This window comes from Barbatula barbatula, assembly GCF_947034865.1.
Source record: "Barbatula barbatula genome assembly, chromosome: 12".
NCBI classification, from domain to species: Eukaryota; Metazoa; Chordata; class Actinopteri; order Cypriniformes; family Nemacheilidae; genus Barbatula; species Barbatula barbatula.
Window position 1 is genome coordinate 16,572,593 of NC_136775.1, and position 27,179 is coordinate 16,599,771.

At 40.3% G+C, this 27,179-nt stretch overlaps 1 protein-coding gene across 3 annotated transcripts in view; it reads right to left on the reverse strand.

Moving 5' to 3' along the window:
* The window catches only part of triob (trio Rho guanine nucleotide exchange factor b), a 49,098-nt gene that overhangs the window by 19,888 nt on the left and 2,031 nt on the right, over window positions 1-27,179 (reverse strand). For all 3 annotated transcript variants that reach the window (XM_079469649.1, XM_079469648.1, XM_079469650.1), the window contains exons 3-27: window positions 25,665-25,787; window positions 25,355-25,546; window positions 23,148-23,317; window positions 22,289-22,463; window positions 19,299-19,494; window positions 17,081-17,247; window positions 14,445-14,564; window positions 14,134-14,325; window positions 12,791-12,940; window positions 12,601-12,715; window positions 12,392-12,507; window positions 11,185-11,307; window positions 10,880-11,074; window positions 10,663-10,778; window positions 10,231-10,297; window positions 9,444-9,553; window positions 8,171-8,240; window positions 7,505-7,594; window positions 7,073-7,165; window positions 6,802-6,913; window positions 6,535-6,725; window positions 6,351-6,452; window positions 5,904-6,043; window positions 5,668-5,767; window positions 3,167-3,410 (exon numbers count right to left, since the gene is read on the reverse strand). In XM_079469649.1, coding sequence (XP_079325775.1) covers window positions 3,167-3,410; window positions 5,668-5,767; window positions 5,904-6,043; window positions 6,351-6,452; window positions 6,535-6,725; window positions 6,802-6,913; window positions 7,073-7,165; window positions 7,505-7,594; window positions 8,171-8,240; window positions 9,444-9,553; window positions 10,231-10,297; window positions 10,663-10,778; window positions 10,880-11,074; window positions 11,185-11,307; window positions 12,392-12,507; window positions 12,601-12,715; window positions 12,791-12,940; window positions 14,134-14,325; window positions 14,445-14,564; window positions 17,081-17,247; window positions 19,299-19,494; window positions 22,289-22,463; window positions 23,148-23,317; window positions 25,355-25,546; window positions 25,665-25,787 — 3,469 coding nt within the window. The remainder of the gene's footprint in view (window positions 1-3,166; window positions 3,411-5,667; window positions 5,768-5,903; window positions 6,044-6,350; window positions 6,453-6,534; window positions 6,726-6,801; window positions 6,914-7,072; window positions 7,166-7,504; window positions 7,595-8,170; window positions 8,241-9,443; window positions 9,554-10,230; window positions 10,298-10,662; window positions 10,779-10,879; window positions 11,075-11,184; window positions 11,308-12,391; window positions 12,508-12,600; window positions 12,716-12,790; window positions 12,941-14,133; window positions 14,326-14,444; window positions 14,565-17,080; window positions 17,248-19,298; window positions 19,495-22,288; window positions 22,464-23,147; window positions 23,318-25,354; window positions 25,547-25,664; window positions 25,788-27,179) is intronic.

Genomic DNA, 27,179 nt, shown 5'->3' on the forward strand with positions numbered 1-27,179 from the left:
TGAGGTGTGACCAACATGCTTTAATATGAATGGTGGCGTCCAAGTAACGTTAAAGAACCTAGAATTCGACTTAAAGTGTTTTCAGTTGAATAAACAAAGTAGGAGGTCACGACCCGTTGGAGTATTTCTGAGATGCTTCATTGGGAATACGGTAATGACACATCCCGGCGGTAAATGACATTGTGGCTGACAGGTACGGCCAATATCAGGTCACATCATGAATATCACACGCATACACAACTGGCTCTGTATCCCCATCAACACAAGTGACTGCCTCTCTAACACGACACAAAGATCTCCCTGTTCAAGTGTGTTTGGCTGCTCACAGTCGCTGGGCTTTGGCCAGCCTGACTGCTTCCTCTGCCTATACGCATGCGGGTCTGCAACCGCTCAGTCCAATGACTGATCAACATTCTGCAGAGGATCAGCTCCAGTCTCACGGCAAAAGTGTCATTTTTTACTTCCTCTGGACACGCCTGCCTTAAAAATATACCGTCAGTTAACAAAATAGGCTGCGGAGCAACTTGAAGAGGTCGAATACACTGGTCATCGTGAGTTATGACGGCTCCTCTTTCACATTCTATTAATACTGATTGTCCTTGCTGTTAGAGAACCAGCTGTTTGACATTTCCCACGACCTCTGCCAAAGCAAAGGTGCTTTTTCTCACTTTTTAGGATGTCATATACAGGAATATACATGTAAGCTATGAAAGGGAAGAAGTCAATTTAACAGCATTTCAGTTAATGGCTGGATTTCATCTGTGACATTCAGTTGTGGTGTTTATGCAAGCAAACACAAGCTAAAGTAATTCATAGATTGAACACATGAACAGATAGATGAAATGTTTGATATTTATTTATTATAAGAGTCCATGTTAAAATACTGTATATGGCCATTTCTAATTCCTAGGACATTAACGCAATCCTTTCTAACAAAGTCAAGGGCTTAAAATAAGTTTATAATTCCCCAGACTGAACACACGCCCTGTACACACTCATCATCTTCCTTCAGATGTTGCCCGGTCATCTCTGTGTGGGTGACCTCAAAAATGTCCACTTGGTGATCCCCTAAGTTCAACCACATGCTTTTCTTCTTTGTCACAAACGATGTGGTCAATTCAGGGTCCATTCAACAGATCAGACTAACCGTGACTCAATCCACATATCTCTGATCATAAATGACCCGATCATTTACATACTTTAGGATAAAGTTAAGATTCTTTTAGCAGTTAGTACTGCTACAACTTAGCAAAAATATGTAAGTATAATAACAGTTCAAAGTTCAAAATAATATAACAGAGATAATAATATAACAGAGATAAAACCACACCCTCAAACAATAACACTGATCCAAAATACAATTACACTCATTCCTGATAAATATTCCTGCCGTAAATGTTCACGATTCATCTGTGCATGCATGTTATTATAAAGAAGATTTCTGCTGACGTACAGCATGTTTTTGAATGAGAAATGTGTTTTGATTTAGTCTTTGAAAAGATGAAATAAGGAGGCATGTACCATCACACAGCAACAGCACACGTGTATTATTATGTATGATTGTCAAAACGACTACATTTCTAAATGCACGAGACAACTCTTGTTGTTTATTAAAAAAAGACTGAAGCCAGTAGATCATTAGCTGTCCTGTGTTCGGTCTGCATAGATACGGTCCTCTCAGGGACATCCCTGCAGCCTGGCAACCCTGCTCAACACCTGACTCAGCCCGTCACCACGGTAACCGCATGATCGCCGCACTTCGGGCCTGATGAAAATGAGCAAAGCTGGACTGCAATTAAAATTGATTTGGGTTCAGGGTGAGTCAAGTGCAAACGCTCACACCTGTATATAGCTTTGATCTTTTCTTCCAGACGTGCATGTTAGGACAGGTTTTGTTTTGAGATTCAAGGTTTCAGCAGTTTAGAAATTGTACTTTTAATAAATAGAAAAGTTTGTACAGTTGATTGTGCTAGACTCACTGCTTCTTATATATTTAGTAAATGACTGCACTAAACCTGCATATCATTGTGTAACAGTTATCATGTTTGTATATGTGTATGTTTTATGCTTTATTCCAGTCTCATTACTTAACCAGCAACAAATTCCTTGCATGCATACTGTGTGGAAAAAACATAAATTATAATGGGTTCTTATGTGTTTTATTGTCTTTCGTCGCATCACACGCGACCAGCGCATCCAGTGTGGACAAAATTTTAACTGATAATGGGTTCTTATGCATTTTATTGTCTTTTGCCGCATCACACGCGACCAGCGCATCCAGTGTGGACACAATTTAAAAAGATAATGGGTTCTTATGCATTTTATTGTCTTTTGCCGCATCACACGCGACCAGCGCATCCAGTGTGGACAAAATTTCAACTGATAATGGGTTCTTATGCATTTTTTTGTCTTTTGCCGCATCACACGCGACCAGCGCATCCAGTGTGGACACAATTTTAAAAGATAATGGGTTCTTATGCATTTTATTGTCTTGCGTTGCATCGTGTCACATCCGGTGTATATCCGGTGTCATGCATACCTGGTCGAAAAATGCATCCTATCCTATCCTATTCATACAAGGGACTTAAATAGAAACAATTTGACCTGTAATGTTAATTTTATTTCTACCATTTGCTGGTACCAGCAGATCTGTAGAATAAAACAGATGCTAGGGGAGTCAAAGGAGGTTATACACAGGGACGGCTGAAAAACCCAGACACGTGTGCTGACGTTAATCATTCAAGCATTTACACAGAGACTTTTGCCAAGACTGGGCAGAAACATCAAACGCTACAAATCTCACAAAATCAAAACACTGCCCAGTACAAGATGCCCAGCCTCTGTGAAGTGTAAATCTAAAGGGACAACCAAAACCTGACCCCTACATTCATCTCACTCAGCTATTAGTCCATGTCCATTTGCTTTTAAGCCATCTAAATGAGTCTTCACAGAAAATATCGATGACGAATCTAACACCACCAGATAAGTGTATAATCAAATTCTGTCTGAGAACATTTCTCTACAAGTAAAAAAAACATCATACGATCTTTCTGAACTGCCAGTGTCAACAGGAAAAACTGAAAATAATCCACATCGAGTTTACGACGGGGTCTTCAATGCCCAACTGAACCCAACTTCATCAAGGAAAACAGTAAAAAGCCATTACCTTTGTGGTTGAAAATGCCCTCCATCTCAATGCTGCTGCGGGAGTGAGCGATGCAGAGCACCGAGCTGGGCACCAGGCCTTCCTGTGCGGGAGAGCGGTCGGTGGTGCGGACCAAACACCACTCGGGCTTGTCCTGGGGTCTTTCCACCAGCTCCACCGTCTGACCTCTACGTACAGTCAACTCTGAACCACTGCTGGCCATGAAGTCATGGATGACCACGGTAAGCTCTGAACCGCCGGAAAACTGCAGGGAAAAGCGTAAACAACAAAATGCGAGTTAAAACTCAAAATACATCCAAATAAACACAGGACAGTCAGATCTAAGTCTAACGTCTGTACAAACCCACCCTCTGGTAATGTGGCATCGCCAGCGAGCTTAAGAGGTCAGCCACTGACCCTGAGCCCTTACAAGACATATTTCTACCACAGATCCAGTTCGTCCTCGCAAAATAAACCGAAGGTCTGGATCAAAAGCAAACAACGCCAATATCATATCCTTCTACATGGATGCGTTAAAAGAAAAACCTTGTTTCTATGATTCTTAGTGTTAACCTCATCGTTCAGCTCATAGAAAGCACTCGTGACTCCAGTGAGGTAAAGTGGCAGCAGCTGAAGGTTTCTGACACATCTTCGCATTGCCACAGAGATGAAATCCGTCTGAAGGAGTGACGCGCCTGGCAGGAGGAAGGGAGAGGAGGCAGAGACCGACACAACGTGCCAAGATTTAAAGGAGCAGGAGGCACATGAAAGCTCATTAGAAGAGATGTGCAGGAGCTTGACTTGTTTTGCAGTCTCACCTTTTCACCTCGCCGTGAACTGAGAGGGCGCTGAGCGTTCAGACGCTCCAAACGCTGAGGCGGATTTGAGAGTGAATTAAGAGACGGATTCTTCATGTGTGCGTAACAATGGGCCACGAGAAAGAAAAGTAAAGAAACAAGATGGTGTCCACATCAATCTGTGTCATATTAAATGTTGCTGGAGGGAGCCGAACCAATACCGTAACGATGACATGAACACGCACATGTGTGCGGGCGTGCGAGAGGAGAGTGGGAGCATGAACGTCTGTGCTGCTAAATCCAAAACAAGCAAAGCAACCATGGCTAGTTTCCCCATGAGAAATTTTCATTACGTTCGCTGGTTATCCGGTTATTGGAATATCAGGACTACTATGGGTGTCTATGTGCAATTTATAGTTCTTTAAATGAGTTAACAAGTTGTTTCTTCATTGATTTAAAATTTGCCATTTTTTTGTTTGGAATTGTTTCTGTCCTTTCTATAATAACCTAAATCAGGAAATTGGTAAAGCAAATATTTCATCCGCATGCACATTTTCATACAAACTTAGATTTGTAATCTAAAGCGTTACTGCATTCTGTCATGTTTTCTAGTACAAATTTCCAACAAGACACATTGTTCTTAAAGTTTTCTTAAATAAGGAAACATTTACTTGACCTTAGATAGTACTACAAGGTTATTTTCTTACCCCATTTGTTCTATTGTGCTTGTTTTAAACCTAAACTTTCTTAACTCTTAATACATTTACATTTGAAAAACTATGTTTCTTCATTAATACAAACGCAATACAAAACGAAACGCTTACCTGTCAGTCATATTGCCTTCAGGGTGGGCCTTGGTCAATAAAAGCGACCAAAGTTCTCAGACCTTCAGTATTAAGGTCTGGCTACGCGACACTAGCATCAGCTTTGCTTTGAGTCAGAGAGCCTTGAGAGAAATGAATGAAGTACATGCTTTCTGACGGCAAGCGGGTCTCTAGTCGCAATTTTTGTCTACAGAATGCCATTTATGTATCATTTAGGTCATTTTGTCTGACCTATATAATACACAAAAAGTACATTTCTCATGTCATTGAGAAAATATGGGGCCAAACACACCGTGGCCATAAACTTTTCAAGGAAACCTGTTTGTCACAGCGCCCCTGGTGGTCATGATAGAAAACACGGTGACGGTTTAACCAAATGAATGTGGTTTTATCATGTTATTGTTGCAATGATGCAAAGATGTGTAATTTTATTCGACAGAGGATTGGACACATTTTTTAAAGTGACCTTGAAAATGCGATCGTAGTTTTTCACAAGCCATGTGACGTTACAATGTTTAAACTGGTCACCAGCATATAATGTTGCGTTTTACCTTCACTTTCTAAACAACCAAGAAATCTGGTTGACCAGACTAACTTTCTGGGTCCACTAACCAGACGAGAGTCAACAAATACAATCTTTCATGGAAATGAATGGTGGTCATTGCAGCTTAAACCAACAGAACCATATTAGCAATTTACTTTCCCAAACGGACTGCAAAACAGGCTAAACATCTAACTATTAGGGTTAGGCTAAAACTTTAAAACACAGGAATTAAACTAATCTTCTCTGTGGCAAAATGCAACAGGTCTAAACATGCCACCAGCGCTCTTGTTGTGCCGAACGCCAGCTGTAGATGTTCCTGACACCTTTGCTCTAAAGTGGACCGATCTTCACACTCACCTTGTCGCTATCCAATGTGTTCTGAGAGGTGCGGGAGGCGATGGAGATGGTGTCTGGCTGGCTGCTTGCATCACCCTGGCTGTCTAAGTCCTCTCCATCCCTGCAATCATATGTATCAGTCAGAAAAAATGCAATAACCAGCAAGGTTCATAATTTTAGTTCATTTGGGTCTATCGAGGTCTACATTTACAAAGAAAAGATGGCAGCTGTGGGGTTTATATGATTGGTTAACGTACCGTTTTCCCTTGTGTTTGGCTGCAGTAGTTTTGGGAATGTGTATCGGCTGCTTGAGCGCCCCCCGTAAATGGATGGTACGTTCCTGAATGACTTCGCGGACATGTTTGATCCACTCCTGTTTGTTTTCGATACAGGAAGCCTGAACACACACATAAGATCAATGACCCTCTATTGTACACAACAGATTTGATATACAGATGCGTACAGCTTTGTAATTAGATAAAAACCTTGTAAGAATTCATTCTTTCATTCACTAAATGTAAATCATATAGTGATCACAGGGATCAATGCAACGTTAAATCACACCATAACCTATTTTACTTTAGAGTTTTTGCAAACTTTGTATGTGACTTCAGATTGACAACATGACTTCATATCAATAGCAAATGCAACAAAAACTGTAAAATGCCTTTCAACTTGAAAATTTCAGAAAATGATAATGTTACCTTTAAAACGATTTTGTTGTCTGAGGTAGGTGTCCGTCCAACCCAGAGTGCAAATTTACACGGATCTCCTTCCACGTGTTCAGTCACTCCCAGTTCTAAGGTCTAAACATGGCAGCGAAACCATCAAATAAACATTGTCTTATGTCTATCCTTAAAATCAAACTTGTTGTGTAAACAACTGTACCATGAGCTTGCTCTTGTAGAGGTACTTGCTCCTGCCGTTGGAGTCTTTGACATCCTTGCTGAAGATCAGGGACATCTCAAAGAGGAAGAGATGCCGCTCTCTGCCCTTACGGATCAGAGTCTTTGGATCCCAAACCTGGAAGGACTCCTGCAGGATCAACTCCCCCTGAGAGTCAATGTTCTCATCAAAACCTGAGAAGAAATCAGAGCGTGAGATACAAACAGCCGTAGTTTGAAATGAAGGCTTGGCATTGCGTATGCTCCTCACCCTCCAGCATGCTTAGGTGCATGGCATCATTGGCCCTCTTAGGCACACTGAGCATAACCTCCAGACCGTCTTTTATCTCTCCTTTTCCCTCCTCACAACACGTCAACAGTTCCTACAGACAAACAAATATGACATGAAAACAACACGCTTAATAATGACAACATGTACACGTGCTGAATATATTAGTGCTGAAACGATAATTTGTCTGATATGGATGATTTCTGGTTTGGTTAAGCTCTGTGCCGGGTTTCTTGTATGGCAGAACACATACCTTCAACAGCAGCTGGTATTTGGTGATCCTCTGAACTGGTTTAATGAGATAAGATGAGATGGAGTTGGCCAGTCGATGCCTCTGTTGGATTTCCTGGAAACGTACAAACACATATGATTCTCAAAATCTGAATATCTCACCATTAAAACATCAATGACATCTCTTCTCTGCATTGCGAATGTCTCTGTGCAAGGACTCAAGGGTTACCGACTCAAGAAAAGCAACATATCAGCACACCACATTAAAATCACATACTGTGCACACACCCAGAACCTCTTTCTAAAATACACACCCACAACCGTTACATAATCACTGTCTATAAATGTCAGTGAACTCTCTGGAGAGCATAAGTGGGATATTTAAAAATAATCTTCTGTTTAATTGTAAACTAGAATGTAAAGTATGTCAGAATATTGTTTGCTTAATACTCACTTCAAAATAGTTGCCGGCGTGCTCCAGGATGAGCTGAGTGGAATCAGGCTTGTTCTTACAATAATTCACATACATCTGGAACTTATCCGCCTGCAGAAAAGCGTGCATACATAATTATAATACCACTATATAATATTGTAAACAGATGTAAACAAATCTGATTGGCTGGAGCCATGCGATATTCCACCAGTATCACCACGGGAACCGCTTCACTGTTAGTATCATTCCGCCACTTAACCAAGTCAGACTTATGAAACTAAGTAAAACACACATATTTGGCATGTTTGGTGTCTCTTTGAAGAATTTACAGCTGTTTCAGTAGGTGCCGGTATGCACCTGAACAAGTTATAAAAAGAGAGAGAGAGTACTTGCTACAGTAAAACAATGGTAAGAGCCGCAGTGCAATGTGTCCTTTTACATTATCTCTCTTTCATTCACATGCACGTCCTGTCTAATTATTTCTCACTAATAACTTCAATGAAGCAGCACTGCACTAATTTAAAAGATAATGACGGTTTGGAATTAGTAACGGAGGTTTGTTTAACTGTAAACTGGGCTAGTATTCAGGGCAGAAGAAATTTGATAAAAGACACTCCTTGCATTATATGCGTTGAAATAGTTACAGATGTGATCAAGTCGCTTTAATTTAAGCGCAGTGAAACTCACCCATGTGACGAAACAGTGACCCACATCCTCTGGGAGCTGCTCATATTTATCCAAATCTTTGAGGAAAATGCTGAGGAATGGAAAGAGAGGCGACAGGAAGATAATGAGAAAAATACATTTTGTTTATACATGATCACTGTTCATGGGGCATATTACAGAAAGTTGCTTATCTTAGGTCTTAACTTAAGATTTGATATGTTAAGTTATTATTTTTCGCAAATTGCCATTAAAGTAAAAAATCTTAAGTTGATTAAGGATTCTTATCTTATCTCTAGCTAGGAAATCTAAAATCGCTCCATTGAGTTCAATAACTCTAAGATCTATTTTCAAGAAACCAACAATGTGCAAGCTGCTGCTGTGATGTAATATTCCATTAAAACACAAACGTATTGTCCTTTCTATTTCAGTGCAGCAAGAAATTTGGTTTTAATAATAGAATCATATTATGGTGGATCTCTGTATCGTTAGCCTTTTGTTGTTACATTTACATTTAAGCATTTATCAGACGCTCTGGACAAACTTAATATATGAGGAAAACAACTGCGTGATTCATCCTAAATGGGCAATAATAATATAAATGCTACGATACACTCCAGTGAGAAAACTGAAAGGAGTCAGTCAAATATAAAATTCTATTCCTTTTAGTGTGAAGTGTTCACAGAAAATGTAACCTATCTCTACCAAGTTGTTAGTCAATTAAAGGATAATGTACAAGCAGCCATAGGGTCTTGTATTTGAAGGGGCTTATTTCGTGATAACATATTACACGGCTAGTGCCACATGAGAAAAAATTGACATGAAATGTGAATGTGTAATATTTTATAAGCTCATTTCTACCACATGCAGACCTTCCGTAAGGAAAAGCCGTTTGCTATCAGTTTTAAGGTAAGAAACGGCATTTAAATGTCACGAAAAGGCAATTTGGTTTAATCATTTGCAAATAAAATGTCATATATTTTAGACACATTTATATTTAATTTGTCAAAAAATACTGTCAAAATGATTTGCTGCATCCAGGTACCGTGTGTTATTAGTTAGGAGAGGTTGTTTTCTGGGAATAACAAACCTGCAAATGTCACGACTGGCCAATCAGAATCAAGCATTCCAATGAGCCGTGTAATAAGATAAGATAATGCACTTAAGAAATGCTTTTATGTAATACCTTTGTTCTAAATAAGGTCCTAACTAAATGAGCAAACAGTTAAGATAAGATTTTCAAGTTACGATCTTTCTGTAATACGCCCCCATGTGAACATAGTTAGGGATCACTGACTTGTGGTGGAACTCGTATAGGTCTTGCATGTTGCCAAAGATGATGTGCTCTTTGTTGACGATCCCTGAGGGAATCTCCTCCACACCACTGGTCATCTCCCACAGGTATGTCTGAAATGAACACACGTTTAGAAGTCTTGCCAACAAATAGACCAGTGCTTAAAATTTCTAAAAAGCACTGGTCTTAAAGTATCTCCACTTGTCGGAAATGTTAAGGCGGGTCATGTAAAGATGATTGGCGGGCCGCCAGTTGACTAGCCCTGTGCCTTAAACAACACGTTTATCAAAAAGCATCTAGAAGTGCAATACGGCACATTTGATACTATTTGTATTTTTTATTGTTCCCTGGGAATTGAGCACATGGCCTTGCTGTTATTTGCATCATGCTTCACCAAATTGAGCTCCAGTACATGATAAACACCTATAATAATCTGTAAATCACTCGTCCATGAACCAATTATACCTGATAACCTGTTTATTCCAGATTGTATAAATATTCCAATAGCCACGGAGCACTTGAACCGTTTCTGAAATAAAGGCTTTACCAAACATGAGCCTACATAAAAAATGGTGCATAAAACCGTGGCCAGTGTTTTAATAACCCTCAATCTTTTCATAAGATCAAACAGCAGCTGTTCCAGGATAAACAGAATTGTTAGCTCTCTGCGCTGATGTGAATTCATTTATAGCCAAGGGCCTTTGTCATCCATCCAAAGTGGACACTAGTGCACCACACCCTCGGAAGCGTCCGTCCGTACTGGGCAGACCATGACAACAACAACACTTACGTCCATACACTCGCGCAGGTCTCTCACATATGCCTTCTCAGTCTGAATGAGCTCTGCCATTATAAACCTGAATGAGACAGAAATACACCAAAGCCGTAGTGTCAACATTAGTCATGAAAGCTTTGGGAGTGGCTTCATTCTGCTATAATACTCTCAGAAAATGCACGCTGCAAAAATCTCTTTTCCAATAGTAATATTCAAACATAGTTAGCATTGTTTGCTTCTCAAGTAAGTATATATTTCGAAGACTTTATTCAACCAAAAAATTGGTGGGATAAGTTTCTTTAACTTTTGAAAACAAATATCTTATGCGTTGTTTTGAAAGAATTAATCAGATTTCAATAAAAAGAATTCGCATCATTATGATTTGTTGCAGTGTATATCATATATATTATTTTGCATGTTATCGTATGATCCACTATGAAGACGTACTCTTTCCTCCGGGCTGATTTGCGCTTCTCCTCATTGAGCTCATGGTTGGCATCTCTGAATTTGACCTCTGCCCCAGGAGCACTGGCCGGAATAATGTCCAACTGAAGATCCTTACTCTGAAATCACAAAGAAATGTTGCAAGACGTATTTTCCATAAATGATGTTCATTCTCAAACCGCTGCAGACCACATGAACCCTGCATCACACACACTCTCACCGCTTTGTTGGAGTCTGTGACCAGGCCGAGCGCTTTCTCCAGGCAGAAACGGTACTTGTCCATGCGGATGGAAAAGTCACGGTAGCGCTTGTCCACAGAGGCTACCCATTTCTGAATCTCGCCCGCATGGGCGTGGCCCTTTTCACAAAAGCCATCGGCGAGCTGGATCAACAACTTCACCCGCTCTTTGGTTTGCTGGGGAGAGAGAGAAAGAGAGACCTCGGTTGATTTGGCAGAATGTAAACATCAATCACGGATGATAGGAATAACTATAAACTATAAACGAATCTAGAAAGCAAAGGTACCTTGGCTGTGAACTGGAATTCCTCGTGTTCCTTCAGGAGTTCCTGTGTGTGGTGTATAGTTGATCCTGTGGAAGTGTGTGTGGACAGGTAGAATTCTCCTGTGTCGTGGATCCACTCCAAAGCCTGCAAGAAACATTCATAAAGGGAATTTTAATACACTGTTTACAATGAAGTATTTTCTTTATGTTTATGCTATATTCTCATGTGTCCGCTAGAGGGAGTGCAATCTCTAAAAGCACTCTTGGTCATTGTGAAATCAGTTTTGGTTTTCTCTTTTTCCAAAAGTGACCAAAAAAACAATACAAAAACATTAACATGTAATCTACACGACAAAATAAATATTAGGGCTCCGAGCTCGGAATTGTGGCCCGAACCCACAGTACACCTGTCTTTAACAGGGATAGATGCCAGCAGAGAGTGAGGTGATAGGGTGACGGGGTGATGCTCCAAAAACGATTCGGGGCGAGGGACGGCATTATATAGCGTCTTCCACGCGCCGATTGGATTACATTATATCATGCTCCTACCAACGAGAAAAGTGCTGTTACTTAAACGAGAGGATTTCGGTTCACTGCTGAAACAAAATCCAAGCGACCACCAATGTGTATTATTGCTTGCGGCGGCGGAAAGCAATTACAAGTTAACGCTGTGTTCTTCATGAATATTTCCATCAGAACCGTGCTGTTTTAAAGATCAGAGAAATGTCTTTTATGAGCATGTGATACATCACAGTTTAACTTCCACTGGGTTTTTTTAGCAGTCGCACAAACCGCCGAGTGCTTGACCCAATGTGATTCTGTTATTTTAGACTCCAGAAATAGTTGTTGTGGTCTGAGGCCTCTAGTCTTGAAGTCAAGTGTGCAAGACATAAAATAAGCTGATCTGGATTTAAAGGTTTGGTCTGAAGAACATCTCAGGGTCACAGTTTTCAAGCACAACTCAAAACTCTGCTTCAGTGTGACATCTGTACCGTGACCGTTTCCATTTTTATTTTATAACACTTTTTACCCAACTGTTTACAGATAAAGATGCTTTAAACTAATTCTTCCTCTGCCACCTAATGTTGAACCATCAGTTTCAGATGCAATCGTCTCTGTTTCTGTCTCAGAGGCTGTTGCAGACCAAGAGGAAAACGACCAGACTTAACCCAGATATTTAAAAGTCTGCTCTGTGAATCTGTGTTTCATACAGTTAGATTGACACTGACCTGTTTAACACTTCTTTCAAACACCACGTACTGCTGACACTGGTCAAGTCTTCTCTTTCTCATGGTCCAGAAGTGCAGAACCCGGTTCTCCCTCTGCAGCAACTCATTTAAGATGTCTGCGGTGAGACAGGAAAAGAGATTTAGTACCCAAAGAAGTATGGAAGAAGAACGTGACCGGGCCTTAAGATAAAAGGAGAATGTGGTTGTACTTTTGACTTGTTGTTCAGGGGCTTTGACGTGCGCCAGCATCCCGGGCATATTCACACTGTTTCTGTGCAAGTACTTCAAGAAGACGTCAGCGTTGCGTCTGGCCAGTGTACACGCCTTGAGAGAAAAACGCATTGGGTGAATCCATATTAAAGCAGTCCATCATTTGACGTATGTGTGTGCGTTCAGTACCTTAAGGAAGGCCTCTTTCTGCTCCAGGTGTTTGCTTATCATGGGGGTCACATGGTCAGATTCTGAGTTTGGTCCCAGTTTATCGGTGCCTCCGCACCAGTCCTCCTCTCGCTTGTATTCCTGCTCTAAACTCTCCAACACACTACACACCTGCAGAACACACACACAACATACTAATATGTTCTCACATACTGTACACCTGTGTCAAGCAGGTAAATATTGTCATTTGTTATTGTGCTGATTAATAAAATATAATACAATATTTGCAGAGAAAACCCACAAATAAACAATTCAATATAGCCGGGTTTCCATCCAAACGTAATGTGAATTTTATGTGAGATTAATGCGGAATTGGTGCGTTTCCTAAAAAAGTTTCTCGAGCAGATAACGGTGGTATTAATAACTTAATAACCCTCAGTACATAAAAAAGATCTGGCAACCAGAAAGACACCATCATCTGTATCAGCCGCTTCATCTCGTGGCTTTAATGCTCGCTAGTCAGAATTTATTAGGCAAATGCGTTTCCATCTCCCATTGTTTGCAGTTTTTCGGCAAAAAGAGTACCGTATCAATCGAGCGTTTTACTTTGAAATTTGGCGTTGCATCACTCGTTTCTGATGCGAAACCAGGGTGATGGAAACCCGGCTACTGACACCTGTTGTTCAGGCGATGGTTTAACAAATTTTACACATCACATCCTTAATAACACTATTTCGTGATAAGACCGTTCGGAGACAATAAAAAAACACTTTAATCCAATTTTGATTGATTGACTTTCATTTGAATATTTGGTTCTGGATTAGATCAGGTTTGTAAAACATTGTATGTGTTTCTTTGCTAAAAAGTTAAAGTCCCCCTGTGGTGAAAATGTTGTTTTATGTGTCCTGTTGTGTTTTCAATATGTTTAAGATTGAAAAATTCATCATTTTAAACCATTGCAGAGTATTTTCTCTGAGTATAAAACGGCAGTTTACCAAAGACGGTTAAAGAAATGCCTCTGTTTACGACATCATAACCCTGTAACCAATCACGTTAACGGATTTGAGTCATAGATACGTAAGGATGGCACAGAGACTCGCCACTGACACGATCCCTCACATAACTGAATGGATGCGGGGGGGGAAATTAGCATATTCATAAATCCACATATACTAAATGAAGCGAGAATGTAGAGTTAAATTCAAGTCGTTTTAAGGCATGAAGAAATTTATACCGCAGGAAAAACTTTACATATGATATTTAAACGCTTAAAGATGAGTTTCAAGAGATTCAATAATCGAGTGCAGTGGGACTTTAACAATAACAGCAGGATGTCCCTTTCAAGACAAGAGAGCTGCTCTGACCTGCTCTGAGGTCTTGTAGAAGGCTACTGAAGCATTGACCAGTTTGAGCCGGTCCTCCATCTTCAGCATGAGCTGCTGCCAATGAGACGCCACCTTCTCAGCGCAGTCGCGGATCATGTCCATGTCATAGTGATTGGCCTGTAACAGAGCCTCGGCCTTCTGTTGCACCTGCAGAGCACTCTGATGGGTCTTCTGCACAGAAACATCAGCACGACAGAAAACATGAACGTGAAAAGTTCCCACGAAACTGATACAATCTTTGTTCTTGATTTTCGTGTAATACATTTATTTGTTGGAGGATTGTTTGGTACCTCAATGGCGTGTTGAAACTGCTCATGTTCCCTCTGTAACTGTTCTGCCTCCTGCAGTGAGCTGGCTGTGATGAGTCCTGCATTCAGCATCGACTCTCCGTTACGAATCCAACCCAGCACCTGAAACACACACAACCATGTATTTAAGAAACTAGTTCCTGTTCGAACAGGAAGTTGGGACCAAGAAGTTTTATATTTGTTACTTGTTATTTTGTTGAGAGCATTCGACTGGATGTCAGGATCCAGATGAGGTGCAATATGAGGTTGAGTTTTTATTACATTATTTGGAATGCAACTTTGCAGAGGTTTGGTTACTACTTCTTGTTTTTTTAAACAATCATAGGATAGTATAAAGTTAATGTATAGAGGTCATTCCCATGTAGATATTATTATTTATTCTTCCTCTTGTCATGTTAAACCTTTATTACTTTCTTTATTCTGCACAACACAAAATAAGCTATTTTAAAGAATGTTGGTAATAGAGAACCATTGGTGCGCATTGACTTGCTTTGGTTTAGTGTCCAATGAATGTGGACCAATGTTTTTTGTTTACCAACTACTGTTGTGTTTGCAGAATACTGAAAGTGAATCAGGTTTAAAATAACAAAAGGGATTTTTCATTTTTGGGGAAAACTATCCCATAAACTCAAATAAAAATAACAAAGGCTAGAGCATTTTTGTTATAATCTATTTAGTTATTTTGTTTGACAACAGGCTGCTTTAACCTGTACTGAAAGCAAACATTTTCTCTGACATCCAAATTCCTCTGACTCACTCACTTTACACACCTGCTTCAGTGCTGATGTATCACCACTGACATATAATATAATGTAACTGTGCCGTCCTGCATAAACATAAATAAACACTGACAATTGCGACATAGAGACACGCATAAGACGGAGAGTGAAAAACCTGATCACACGCCCACTTAACACCACACAAACCCACTCGAAAACCCTGTGGTCATATCAGGCCTTAAACCCACACGGGTCCTGCCTTCTTCACGTCTCATATTGTTGTATTTTCTCTGGAGCAGTGCATAAAATAAAATAAATAAATGACAGGATGAAATGAGGTTACCAGCTGCTGCTCCTGGCCTAGATTTACGTTTCATTTCAAGCATGCACAGTACAAGCCTTGTTTCCTTTAATCCTTGACGTGTTTGCTGCACTGTCACTCAAAACGAATGCACGCGTTATCACAGTTTTTATTAATAAACTTTAGATGCTTAACATTTGAGTAGCAGCGAAATCAATAAAAAGTACTGAAAAAAATATAAGATACATAATTTAACAGCTATATTGAATAATATGAAAACAAATAACGGAATAAGTAATTTAATAAACAAATACAAAAAATGAAGTTTTTAATTTAGTAAATGTTTCCCTTAATGCTTATTTTCTAGGGATGTTACAATATTATCGCGGTCACCTGACAGTATGAAACGATAGGTCTTCCGTGTCTAACATAGAGAATGTTAGATGCAATTATTGATGTTGTCTTTGGCGAGGTCCATCTGGTGCAATTATTTGACCTTATAAAAGGGATTTTTAGGTCATTTGACCCATCTCATGCTATAACAGAGCGCTTACACCAGACGCGACTCGCCCGAATCAATCGTGCGTGAAACGGCCGAAACGCTCAATTCGCGCGAATCACGCTGCAGGATGTCTATCGGGACTTAGCATTGACTTAACGTGTACATCACTCGCGCTTAACTCTTTATTTCACGTCCGCTGGAAACGCACCATGACCCATACCTCTAAGCAACAGATATGATTAGACGATAAAAAGAGAGGATGCGTTCGCCACGTCTTCATTTGTCATTTTAAATACCGCAATAAAAACTTTGTACCGACGTATTACTGTACAGTGAGATTTCCATATTGTTACATTCCTTCTATATTTGATTATTTATTTATTATGATTATCATCTTAATTTATTTAGTACATTTCCCCCCTCCTGTTTATTTACTGTATTTTAAACATTTTATTTTGTATATTATTGTTATTTATTTCAGTACTTCTGAATGGTGTGGCTTTCATATGCCTTTTATAAAACAGTTTGTCCTTATTTTGCAACTGTAACCTCAAAAAGACATTCGGTTCACACAGGTTGATACATTTCACTATTTTCTGCACGTCTGTTGTTGTAGACAATGTAGTGAGGTGTCGGAGGCTTTACTGTACGGCACAACACTGACTGTCAGCTTCAGTTTAGCCCACATTCACTACCCATGAGTCATTGCTCAGGTACAGACAGAGAAAACTCCCAGCTGGAAAATAAAGTCTCTATTGCTTAGTTAACCGTGACACATATCCAACATGGCGGTGAGTGTGAAAGTAAAGATCAGTCACTGGAGTAAGATTGGTTTGAAAGGGTGGGCGTTTCTGAGCTATTGTGGTAATTGTCCTGCAGGGCCACAGCGAGGAATGAAAGACATTAGCAACATTACAGTATTACAGTTTAATGACGACCGACCTCTGCTTGTCGGCTGGTTAACTGCTGCTTTAATGTCTTTTGTGAACTGTGAAAGTGAAGCCGGAATTTAACCTTGCAGTTAAAATCAATGAACTGTATGTATGTAAATGTGTATGGCCGCCAGATCAACAGCCCGATGCGGTGTGCGTGTTACCTGTTTGACCTCGGCCTGCAGGTGACGGAGCTGAACGCACTGCTCCAGGTGACGTCTGTGCTGCTCTGCGGCTGCGTCCAGCTCCTGCTGTTTCTCATGCAGGAAATCCAACAGGTCCTGCACCCGCGTGGCCATGTCAACATCACGATCACACAGCAACTCCACACCTTCGCATCCGGACAGAGAGAGAGTCGTCAACAATCTCCACTGTAACAAATGACTATAAATAGACTACGCAGGGGACGTCAAGTATGAATCGTCATGTCGTGTGGTCATTTCCCGTTGAAATCTTATTACCGCAAAGCAATTCTATATCATGGTCTTCAACCTATACCATGGTCTGTAATGGTGCCGTGTCGAACCAGGCTCACGTGAAAACATAACGGTAACCGTTCAATAGTTAACATTCTTGGTGTGAATGGGCTTTTAGTCAGTGGATATTTTAGAAATACTGTAGTTTCACGTGTGGACACCGGATCTTATTGAGCTTTAGAGTAGCTGTGCCCAAACTAACCAGCAAACACAGGAGAAATGTGGAGAACTACACATATTAAAAAGACATATTATGAGAATTATGAGAATTGGACGAATGCACAGGTGATGATTTATTACTCGAGACGAAATCTAAACAGTCTGGAGACACACAACACTTTTACTGGCACTAAACTTGGACAGGTGCTCATTGAGGACATACTTCAGAACACAGAATCAGGATTTGTCAGGATATTGAATCGTTGTAAACAATATTATTGGTTAACATCATTTTTCCCCACTTGGTTACATTAGCAAAGGAGTCTTGTGACACTAAAACGAATATTAAAGTTAGTTTTATATGTAATTGCAATGTATACATACGATTTAAGGTTGAAAAACGCTGGATTTTCCACATACCGTGCATGTTTGTTTCTCCCGTTTGCCCCGCCTCTGTGAAACGCGCAGATTTTCAACAAAGCTCATGGCTCTGAATAGCGAGGTGTGCTATGATTGACCAGTTAACCAGTGCGTCGTGATTGGTCGAATACTGCAAGCCTATGACGGAAATGTAACGCCTCTTGACAGCTACGCCCACCTTACTTGCGTAAACATTTGGGCGGTCTTAGTCAAATCATACCACAAACTGACGTAGATTTGTGGGGGTGTGGTTACGCAAAGTGTTTCAGGCAGGTCCGGGTGAGCATTCGCTTTAAGTTAGAATGCGTCTTTTGTTCCAACACTTTTAGCGATTTTACGTGTATAATACATGCACTTATAACACACCAAAGACACGGAAAAACACGTATTCGTGCCACATGACCCCTTTAATTATTTTGATGAAAAATGTAATGAATCGTGCATGGGCAGAATAAAACTGGGACATTTCTTAAGAATGTAAACACCGCAAAGTTTGATTATATGTTTTAAAGTCCAAATCAAGACACAAAGCTAAATCACCAGTGCAAAAGCAAACTGGCCAACGGTATAACACAACCAGCATGTACAGAAGTGCAGCTACCCTGGTCGTAACATTCTTATAACACATATACGGCATCACACACACACGCATACATACATACTTACATTTTACACCCGCAGCCCAGAGCTGCATGGGGCTAAAGCTTTGTGTGTTCTCCAGCTTTGCGTCTGCACGCGTGCGGACTCCACTGATGCCGAGAGAAAAATGAGGATTGGTTTTGCTCTATGCTGCCTGCGTGTGTGTGTGTGCCGTCAGATGGCAAATCTCATGAGCGTGTGTGTGTCCAGTGATTTTGCTAGGCAAGCCTATAGGCTTACAGGGCCTGGGCAGAGGAAGGGAGGGGTGCTGGATGTCTGGTTGGACCTGCTGTGTTTGGCATTAGAGTTTAGCGTTTAGCTGCGGCCACTCCTCCCCCCTTAAGCCCGCTCCGGTCTAACCCTCTATCCCACACACACACTCACCATGACGCTTTACGACAGTGATCTAGTGACCGCGAACGTTCGGTGCACAAAATAAGCAAAAGGACGGCGCCTGCATGTTCTGAAATGCATAGTGCCCAAACACAGGCTGTGTTAAGACTTGACCACTTTTGTGCATGCACGCTTACAAAAAAGCAATGTGGTGAATCATGGTACAGAAACAGCACCAGGTGATAATACCATGGTACCCTGATGCACATATCATGGTCACTGCAATGGCTGTATACTATCTAAAACCAAATATTGATCAATTTGACCTCTGATGACCATCTCTAGGTGTACCCACCTGAGGCCTGAACTTCCGTGACGTACTGCAGCAGCTCCTGTCCCTGGTGGATGACGTGGAAGGTGAGGTTGTTCATGGTGAGAGCTTTATCGGCGTGATGCTGCAGTCTCTGTTCGGCTAGCGTCAGATCTTCAGTGTCAAAGTCATTCATCTGTTGAGACAGCTCTTCATTCCACGACTCTAGGTCTGAGATCACCTGCACAACACATCCATAAACATGTCATTATAATCTGGGGCTATAACGGTATTGGACAATATTCACACTTTTTATTGCTCTGATTTGGCCGGTAATGAATGCCGATAATGACAGGACGCATTGTAAAGTGCTTGATTCTGATTTCCCACATAGCTGTATTTAATCAGTTAGCGCACGATTTTTTCATCTCAATCTTATGTCAGAAAATATTGAAATTTAAATTCGTATTTTGTGTCTTTTTACTTAGTTATTTATTTATTTTTGAAGCAGTCTTTTACGGGCGAGTCACAAATGCGACTAGAGATACAATCCCTAAAATCAAAAAAATAAACACTGTTACTTTTACCTACATGTACATAACAAACACTTTCTGAATTCCAAAAATGTGTTATTGAAAACCCAGAAAAATAAAAGTGCTAAACAATGTAGAACATGCAAAAAAATGCGAATGTGAGATTGAATAAATGAGATAAAGAGTTGCCTTGACAACAGATGGGTGAGAACCTGATCTTCATTTCATGGAAATGTCAATCTTAAGATGAAAAAATATTTTTTTAACAAAGGTTTTCACCATGCTGAGGTCAGATACAAATATTTGGTGTTTTTAAATTCCATGTGAAGTCGCTCTTAGTTTTTAAAGCATTGTTTTGTGTTTTTGAAGTCAAGAATAGTCACATCCACAACAATACATATTTCTCATAAATGGCAACATGAAAATTTAAATACAATAACTATTATGTGGTCTATGAAGCACCATCCCTTCTTCATTTGCACATTTTAATTCACAGAAAGCCTAAAAAGTGTGTTTTTTGGTCACATCCATGACCCATGTTTATTTCTCTCACCTTAAATAGAAAACAAGTGCATAGACTATTATTCTATTATCCGTGGTATCCGTAGTCAAATACAAACAGATGACTCTATATATCAGTAATAAATACATTCTCTGAGAAGTTGTAGTTTTGGGTAAAGTTGTCACATCCGTAACACTGGTCGAGCCCAACTTAGTTCATAACGTTACACTTTGTAAAACAAACAAAAACAGTTAACACGTGAAACTTGTCTCTGATACAGAGAGAAATAATGTTTACGTCAAGATTTTCACAGTTCATCCTCACATTATCCAGCCGATTGAACTACGGTATGAGAAGTCTCTCAAAAAGCACTCACTCAGCACCGACGTGTAGTTCTGAATTCTTCCTTCTCTCATAAACACAAGCATCTTGTCCCGGTTGTCTTTAGTAAAGATAACTGCATGAACACAAGCGCTCTCTCTAAAGAAGGAGGCTTGAATCATGTGTGGAGCGTTTGGGAAATCACACACCCATTGTTGTGCCCTCTGGCGCCCGGCAGCTTTAAGTAAAAGTGCCGACCCGCCCTGCTCTGAGTAATAATGTTACATTTGATCTACAAACACATCTGTGTTCACCTTCCATTCCCCACCTACCAGACACAGAATACTGGAAATTACAACTCAAATCCACCTACGTAGTCTGTGTATGGTTTTCTTGGAATGTGGTCAAATCCATCAATATTGACATGCTCTTTGTGTAAACTATCAACTTTCCCTTCTCTATCATCACAGTACCAACGCAATGCGAGCGGCCCTTCTAAACCGCCGTGAAACGTTACGCTCCGTGATCTGCATTGGGTTATGTTACAGAGAGCGATATCACTTTTACTACAAGAGCGCCGCTCTGTTTTGTGTACTTCATATAAGGTTTCTTATGAACAAAACATTTGTTTAGAATCAATGAGGTCATTCGCAAAGACCTCCATTGACTTCTATTGTATGGACACACAACCAATGAGGACATTTCTCTAAATATATTAAAGGGACAGTTCACTCAAAAATGAACAAAATTCTGTCATCATATACTGACCCTCAAGTTGTTCGAAATCTGCATAAATGTCTGACGAACACAAAGAAATATATTTGAAAGAATGCTTATAACCAAATTCCTCTTGGCCACCGGTTGGCTTCCATTGTAGGAAAAATGTCTTTGTTCTGTTGAAAACAAAAGAAGATATTTGGAAGAATGTAGGAAAGCTGTTCTGGGGCACTTTTAAGTCCCATTGTAATTTTTCCTACAATGGTAGTCAATAGTCACAACTGTTTGGTTACAAGTAAATGATGACATCATTTTTAGTTTTGGGTGAACTATCACTTTAATATGGCTGTCCTACATTAGACCTGTGAAAAGATATAGACGTTGTGAAGCTGTCGATTTGTCAAACACCCTTTCAACAAAATCGTGACTCATTTTCACACATCCCTCATTGACTCACAGCCCACGATGGAGCTTCGCTCTTCAGCGATTCCGATCACAATCTCTAAAATCAAATCGATGGCTTTCGGCTTTTAGCTCTGTTCCATTGATCAGCTCAAGGACTCGACGGAAGAACAGAAGTAAGACCTTTCGCCTATCCAATGCACATTAAAGTCAGCAAAGATGAAAGTATTGGATGTGAAAGCAAGGCCAGACTCAAAGCCTGGAGCTGATGCAGATATATGTTCTTTAAAAATCTTCCACCCTTACTTTTAACATTTAGGAGTGCTTGAAGGCACCTCTTTGAGTTAAAATTACACTTTCATCACCTCCATTTTTAAATGTAATAAACCTATTTGTTGCGCTTCCCAAACTAAGAATAAATTCATTTATTATTTGTATGTCTTCAGAACCCAGCCATCAGTTTAGATTCACAGATCCATTGCTCACATAGGCCTAGCGGCTCTTCGTCTTTTATGAACAAGTTAACTGTCAAACATGGTGTTGAAAATGAGGGCACTCACATCAATGGCATCTCGTTCAAAGATCCTGAGCTGGAGGAAAAGCTCCAGTTTGATCTTGCGTTCCTGAAACAGTTCCTCCATCTGAGCCTGAGCTTCATCCAGCTGCTGCAGGACGCTCTCGATGTGAGCCATAGAGCTGTTGTGAGGAGTCTTATTGCTGGAGATCGCCGAGTCTCTGGGATTAAAAAAGATCACATTTATGAGACACAGTATTTTTGGCAGAATAATCTTCGGGACATATTATTATTTCGTCAATTTCATCTTGTTTATTGCATAATGTTTATTATTCATATTAATTTACAGTGCATTCAAGATGTGAGATTATCAGTTTGTGAGTTTCTCTTGCAGAACACATTGGAAGATATTTGGAAGAATGTTGGTAACCAAACCTCATTGACTTCCATTGTATGGATGGACACAAGACATCAACTTTGTAACTATCACTTTTTCTGGACTATCCCTCTGACTGGTTCTCAAACTTTTTTGTTGCAAGGTGCCTTTGTGTAAAGTGCATCGCTTCTGATGTTTGATTGCACAACATTTATGATACATTTCTATATTTCGTGAAATGCCACAAAATCTGTGGCCCCCCCAGTAATGCTGTACGTTTGGGGGCGGGGCTATCCGCCCAACAGCAGGTGCATAAAGTGTTTGGGTGAACCTGTTTGAAAACATAGTTTTTGCAATTCATGAAGAATCTTAATAATCCCACAGATAACAAAAAGGGGCAGGGTGTAATTCAAGAAACGTCAACAGGACGTCCCACATAAAAACGAGGATTACATAAAACATGACTATTAGTGTGTGTTTGTGTGAAAGGTGTCATGACGACCAGTGCTGCGTTCTCATTGGCCAGTACCTGAGCTGCTGAATGAGGTCCTCGCCCTCTTTCATGACATTGACGGTGACCTGCAGGGTGGTCTGCTGTTGCTGACCGAAGCGTTTGATGAGCTCCTGCACCGCCTCCACTGATTCAGCATAAACATCATCCAATAACTCCTTCTGAAGCTCCTCCAACCACGTCCACAGCTGCAGAGCAATGACATCATAACCGACCAATCAGAAGAGAGACTCGACAACCTTGCAAAATGGTCAGTTAGCTACTAAAGGAAACATTCTGTGAATAAATATAATTATGATCTTAAATAATTATTTCTAGAATTCAGACGTCTGCTGGGGGCATGTGATCAGATTTGTGTGATACAGTGGCCACAAAAGAATTAGGAAACCACACTTTAAAGGGGTCATGTTGGATGGCTAAAACAAACATTATTGGGTGTTTGGTGTAATATAGAATGTTTACGCGGTTTACGGTTAAAAAACATGCATTACTATCGCTCCTCTGTGTCCCACCTTTCTGAAACGCCTAGATTTTCAATATAAGTCAATATAACATATTATTACGAGATATTTGTTGCATCCAACGGGGACATAGTTACTGAATGTAATGACTTATATTGTTTTGTTCATGTAGCATCACGCCGCAGGGGAGAACAGCCAGAGGACACGAGGCTTCCGATGGATTCAGCCTGGTAAATATTAAACAATTTCTGCATTTGTGATCGTAGGAGAGACAAAATACTTATGTTTGAATAGTCATTTGCAAATTCTTTACTAATGAAGTGGCTGTGAAGTGGCAGACTGTCCTTGCAAAATTGATTTGCCCCCACTTTTTAGAAACATATATATAGTGCACCACCAGGTGTTATGTGCTGCACACACTCGCATTTTGTGAGTGTTGTAAATAAAACTAAACCTCCGATTTCAAATTTTGACTCCTTTAATATACTTTCACAACATTAGATATCAAAAGTTGCAATTTTAATAAAATGTTATTTTAACATTTGAGCTCACAGGATTAGCCATCTGCCTGTGTTGGCATGTCAAGGACTGCATCTCCTGCCACAGCAGGTCATGCCTCCTCCTTCCACACCTCCCCATTGTCTTTTCCCAACTCCACCTTTCTCGGTTTCCAAAACTCAAGCCTTTAACCCTTTATCATAATGCACCATACTAGAAACCGAGCCCAGCCTGCCTCGGATACCAGATGGCAAAAATGATGCCATATAAAGACATCAAAGGCAGGGTAATCGATTTCTGAAAACTTAGCTTCCGGCTGCACTTAGCTTCCGGTACACATTCACAAACAATAGAGTGCTTTAAGATTCTTTCTAATAACAAGTAAAAGAAACCGAGAAAGAACCGCTACTTGGCTAAACTTGTCTCTCCAATATTTTGAATTTAAACTGACATACCAAGCTCAACCGCTAGATGTCAATGTACCATACGGTTTCTTTAAACAGGACCCATTCAACAACTTTTTTATTTCATTAAATGAACCTACAACAAAATTCAACAAATCGTGGATTTAATAAAATCATTACACAATGAAAAAATAATACAAATTAATATTAACATAAATTAAATATAAATCGTTATATAAGGTATTTATAATTTATAATATAGCTCCTGCATGACGTTTATCCTTCTTTTTATCCTGAAAATCCACAGACCCTTTCCTTTTATGTAATAAATAAGACATTGCTCTTTCTTAAGTCTTTCTAATGCACCCTTGCTCTATTCCCTCCGTCAACATGAGCAGAAACGCTCCTTACTGCTGATTGGCTACAAGTTTGTTTTAATACTCGGCCCAACTCGGTTTTCTATAGCGTTTGTGAAAAAAAGCTAACCCTGCCTTTAAAGTGAAGGTGGATTTGTCATATTAAGTATAGCATAATTCATGTGCACTTATAACTCATTTTCATCGACTGCTTATGGAACATACATAGATGAACTAGTAGGAAAGAGGTCAGAATTTAAACACACCTTTATGAATTAAAAATATACGGGAATGTACTTTAAAATATAACACAATATATTAAATAATACATTTGGATATACTGGAACGAAATGCTTATATTTTTCAATGTATAAAATATAAAAATCACAAAAGTCCATAAACAAAAGGGACTGTCCCCAAATATGTCTTTGTCATGCTATGTAAATGACTATTTACCCATAACTGTTCCAGACTAAATAGTAAAGAGTAACAGCAGCATTTCAAACCTCTTTGCTGTGAGTATGGAAGGCCACGGACATGTCGAGTAGGACTTTACGCTGCTCCACGCGCCTCACGAAGTCCTGGATGCGGTCCTCCAGCTGATGGGCCGCCTGATAGATCTCCTCTGGGTCACACTCGCCCGTCTGAGCCAGCTGCTCTGCCGCCTCCAGGAGTTTATCAGCATTGGTGTATGTGTTCTGAGAGATGCGCACAAAAAGTGAGATTAGATGATCGTGCACGAGACAAGGTTTGTGGATGTTGAGATGCACGCCATTGATTCCTCAGTCAGATGCTCTTTTATGTGTTCCTCTCTACCTGAGCCACTTCTTCAAAGTCCTCGTGACGTTTCTGCAGCGCTCGAGCCCTGTGGAGAGACTTCCCCACTCCAGTGTGCTTACTGAGAAACGCCTCGCCGTGGTTTTCAATCCAATCTAGAACCTGGCGCGGGAACACATTTAGAGAGGAACGTAAATGATCGAGCGAGAGAATAACGTTTAACTATGAAGTGATATGTAGACATGTAGAAAATACAACTGGCAGGAGAACAAATATCTTCTATAACTATTGTAAAACATGCTGTCCTTCTGAAACCTTGTATCTAGGTAGACCAGGTATAGAGAAGGGTCCGGAGCCCCGCCTCTACCCAATTGCCCCAACGTTATGGTAATAAACTTTAGATCCACTGTCTGTCTTGGTTTTGTCTGCTGGTGCTGAATTTCCAGTTTTCTTTTGCATTCCATGTCACAAACCTTTACACCCCTTACTTTCATCGCAGTCTGATTCTTGTTCTGGACATGTTTCGTTGCTTTGTTTTGAGTGTGTGGTCAACAAATAAAGGAAAATGTCAAAATTTCCTCTCCTTTGTCGCGCCCCACTTTAAGAAACGCTGTGCTAGATGTACATGAAATGTAAAGTGGGTTATCTCAGTGCATTCTCTGTGTATCACCAGTAGGTGTCACCTCAGAGCAGCAATATTCAATGCGACAGCTCCACATCCCTACAAACATCAGCACCATAAACGCAGTGAGGTCATCCTGCAGATTAACAGACCAAGACTCTCTCATCTCTGTCTCATCTAGCTGTTTCTCAACATCTCATCATTATGTTTATTATGAATATCTCACTATAGGAGATTGTAGCTTTGCAGACATAAGGATCCAAAAGCATATAATAAATGCAAAAGCTTCCTATCTTCCTTTTTAAGAAGCCGCAACGCAGCGCAATAAACACATTGAGATCTTTCCTCATGCTTATTTCATTATGACACCTTTGATCTGGCTGAACGTGCCACACGCAGGAACATTCAGGACCGTGTGTGTGGTGGCATCCATCATCACACCGGCACATGTGTGATATTTAAAGGAAATCATTTGTTGTGCAGATGTTGAGTCTCCATCTCACGTGTCTGATGTCTGGGAGCTTTAGAGGTCCCCTATGCCTGCATCATTTTATGGGGCAAACCCTCAACATAATGAGGCTGCCGAACACGGTTGCCATGACAACTGATTCCGAACGCGTCTGAGAGACCGAGATAAAAAAAAATCACGGCAACAGTGTGGGACAGAGTGTGAAAGAGAGAGAGAGAGGGGGCTCTATTTGTTAAAATGAAGAATATTTCTCATTTGAAGAAGTCTCTGAAGTGGCCAAATGTAAAGATTTTATGCTGCGTTGCCTACATTTTCACTTTTTTAAATGTATATCCTTTTCTCAATTGAGTAGCCTAGTCAAATCATATTTTAAACAGATAAGGACTCACTTTATATTCAATATAACAATCTCTCAAAGGCATTCTAACTGCCCCGTATTTCACTAAAGATATTCGTAGAATGA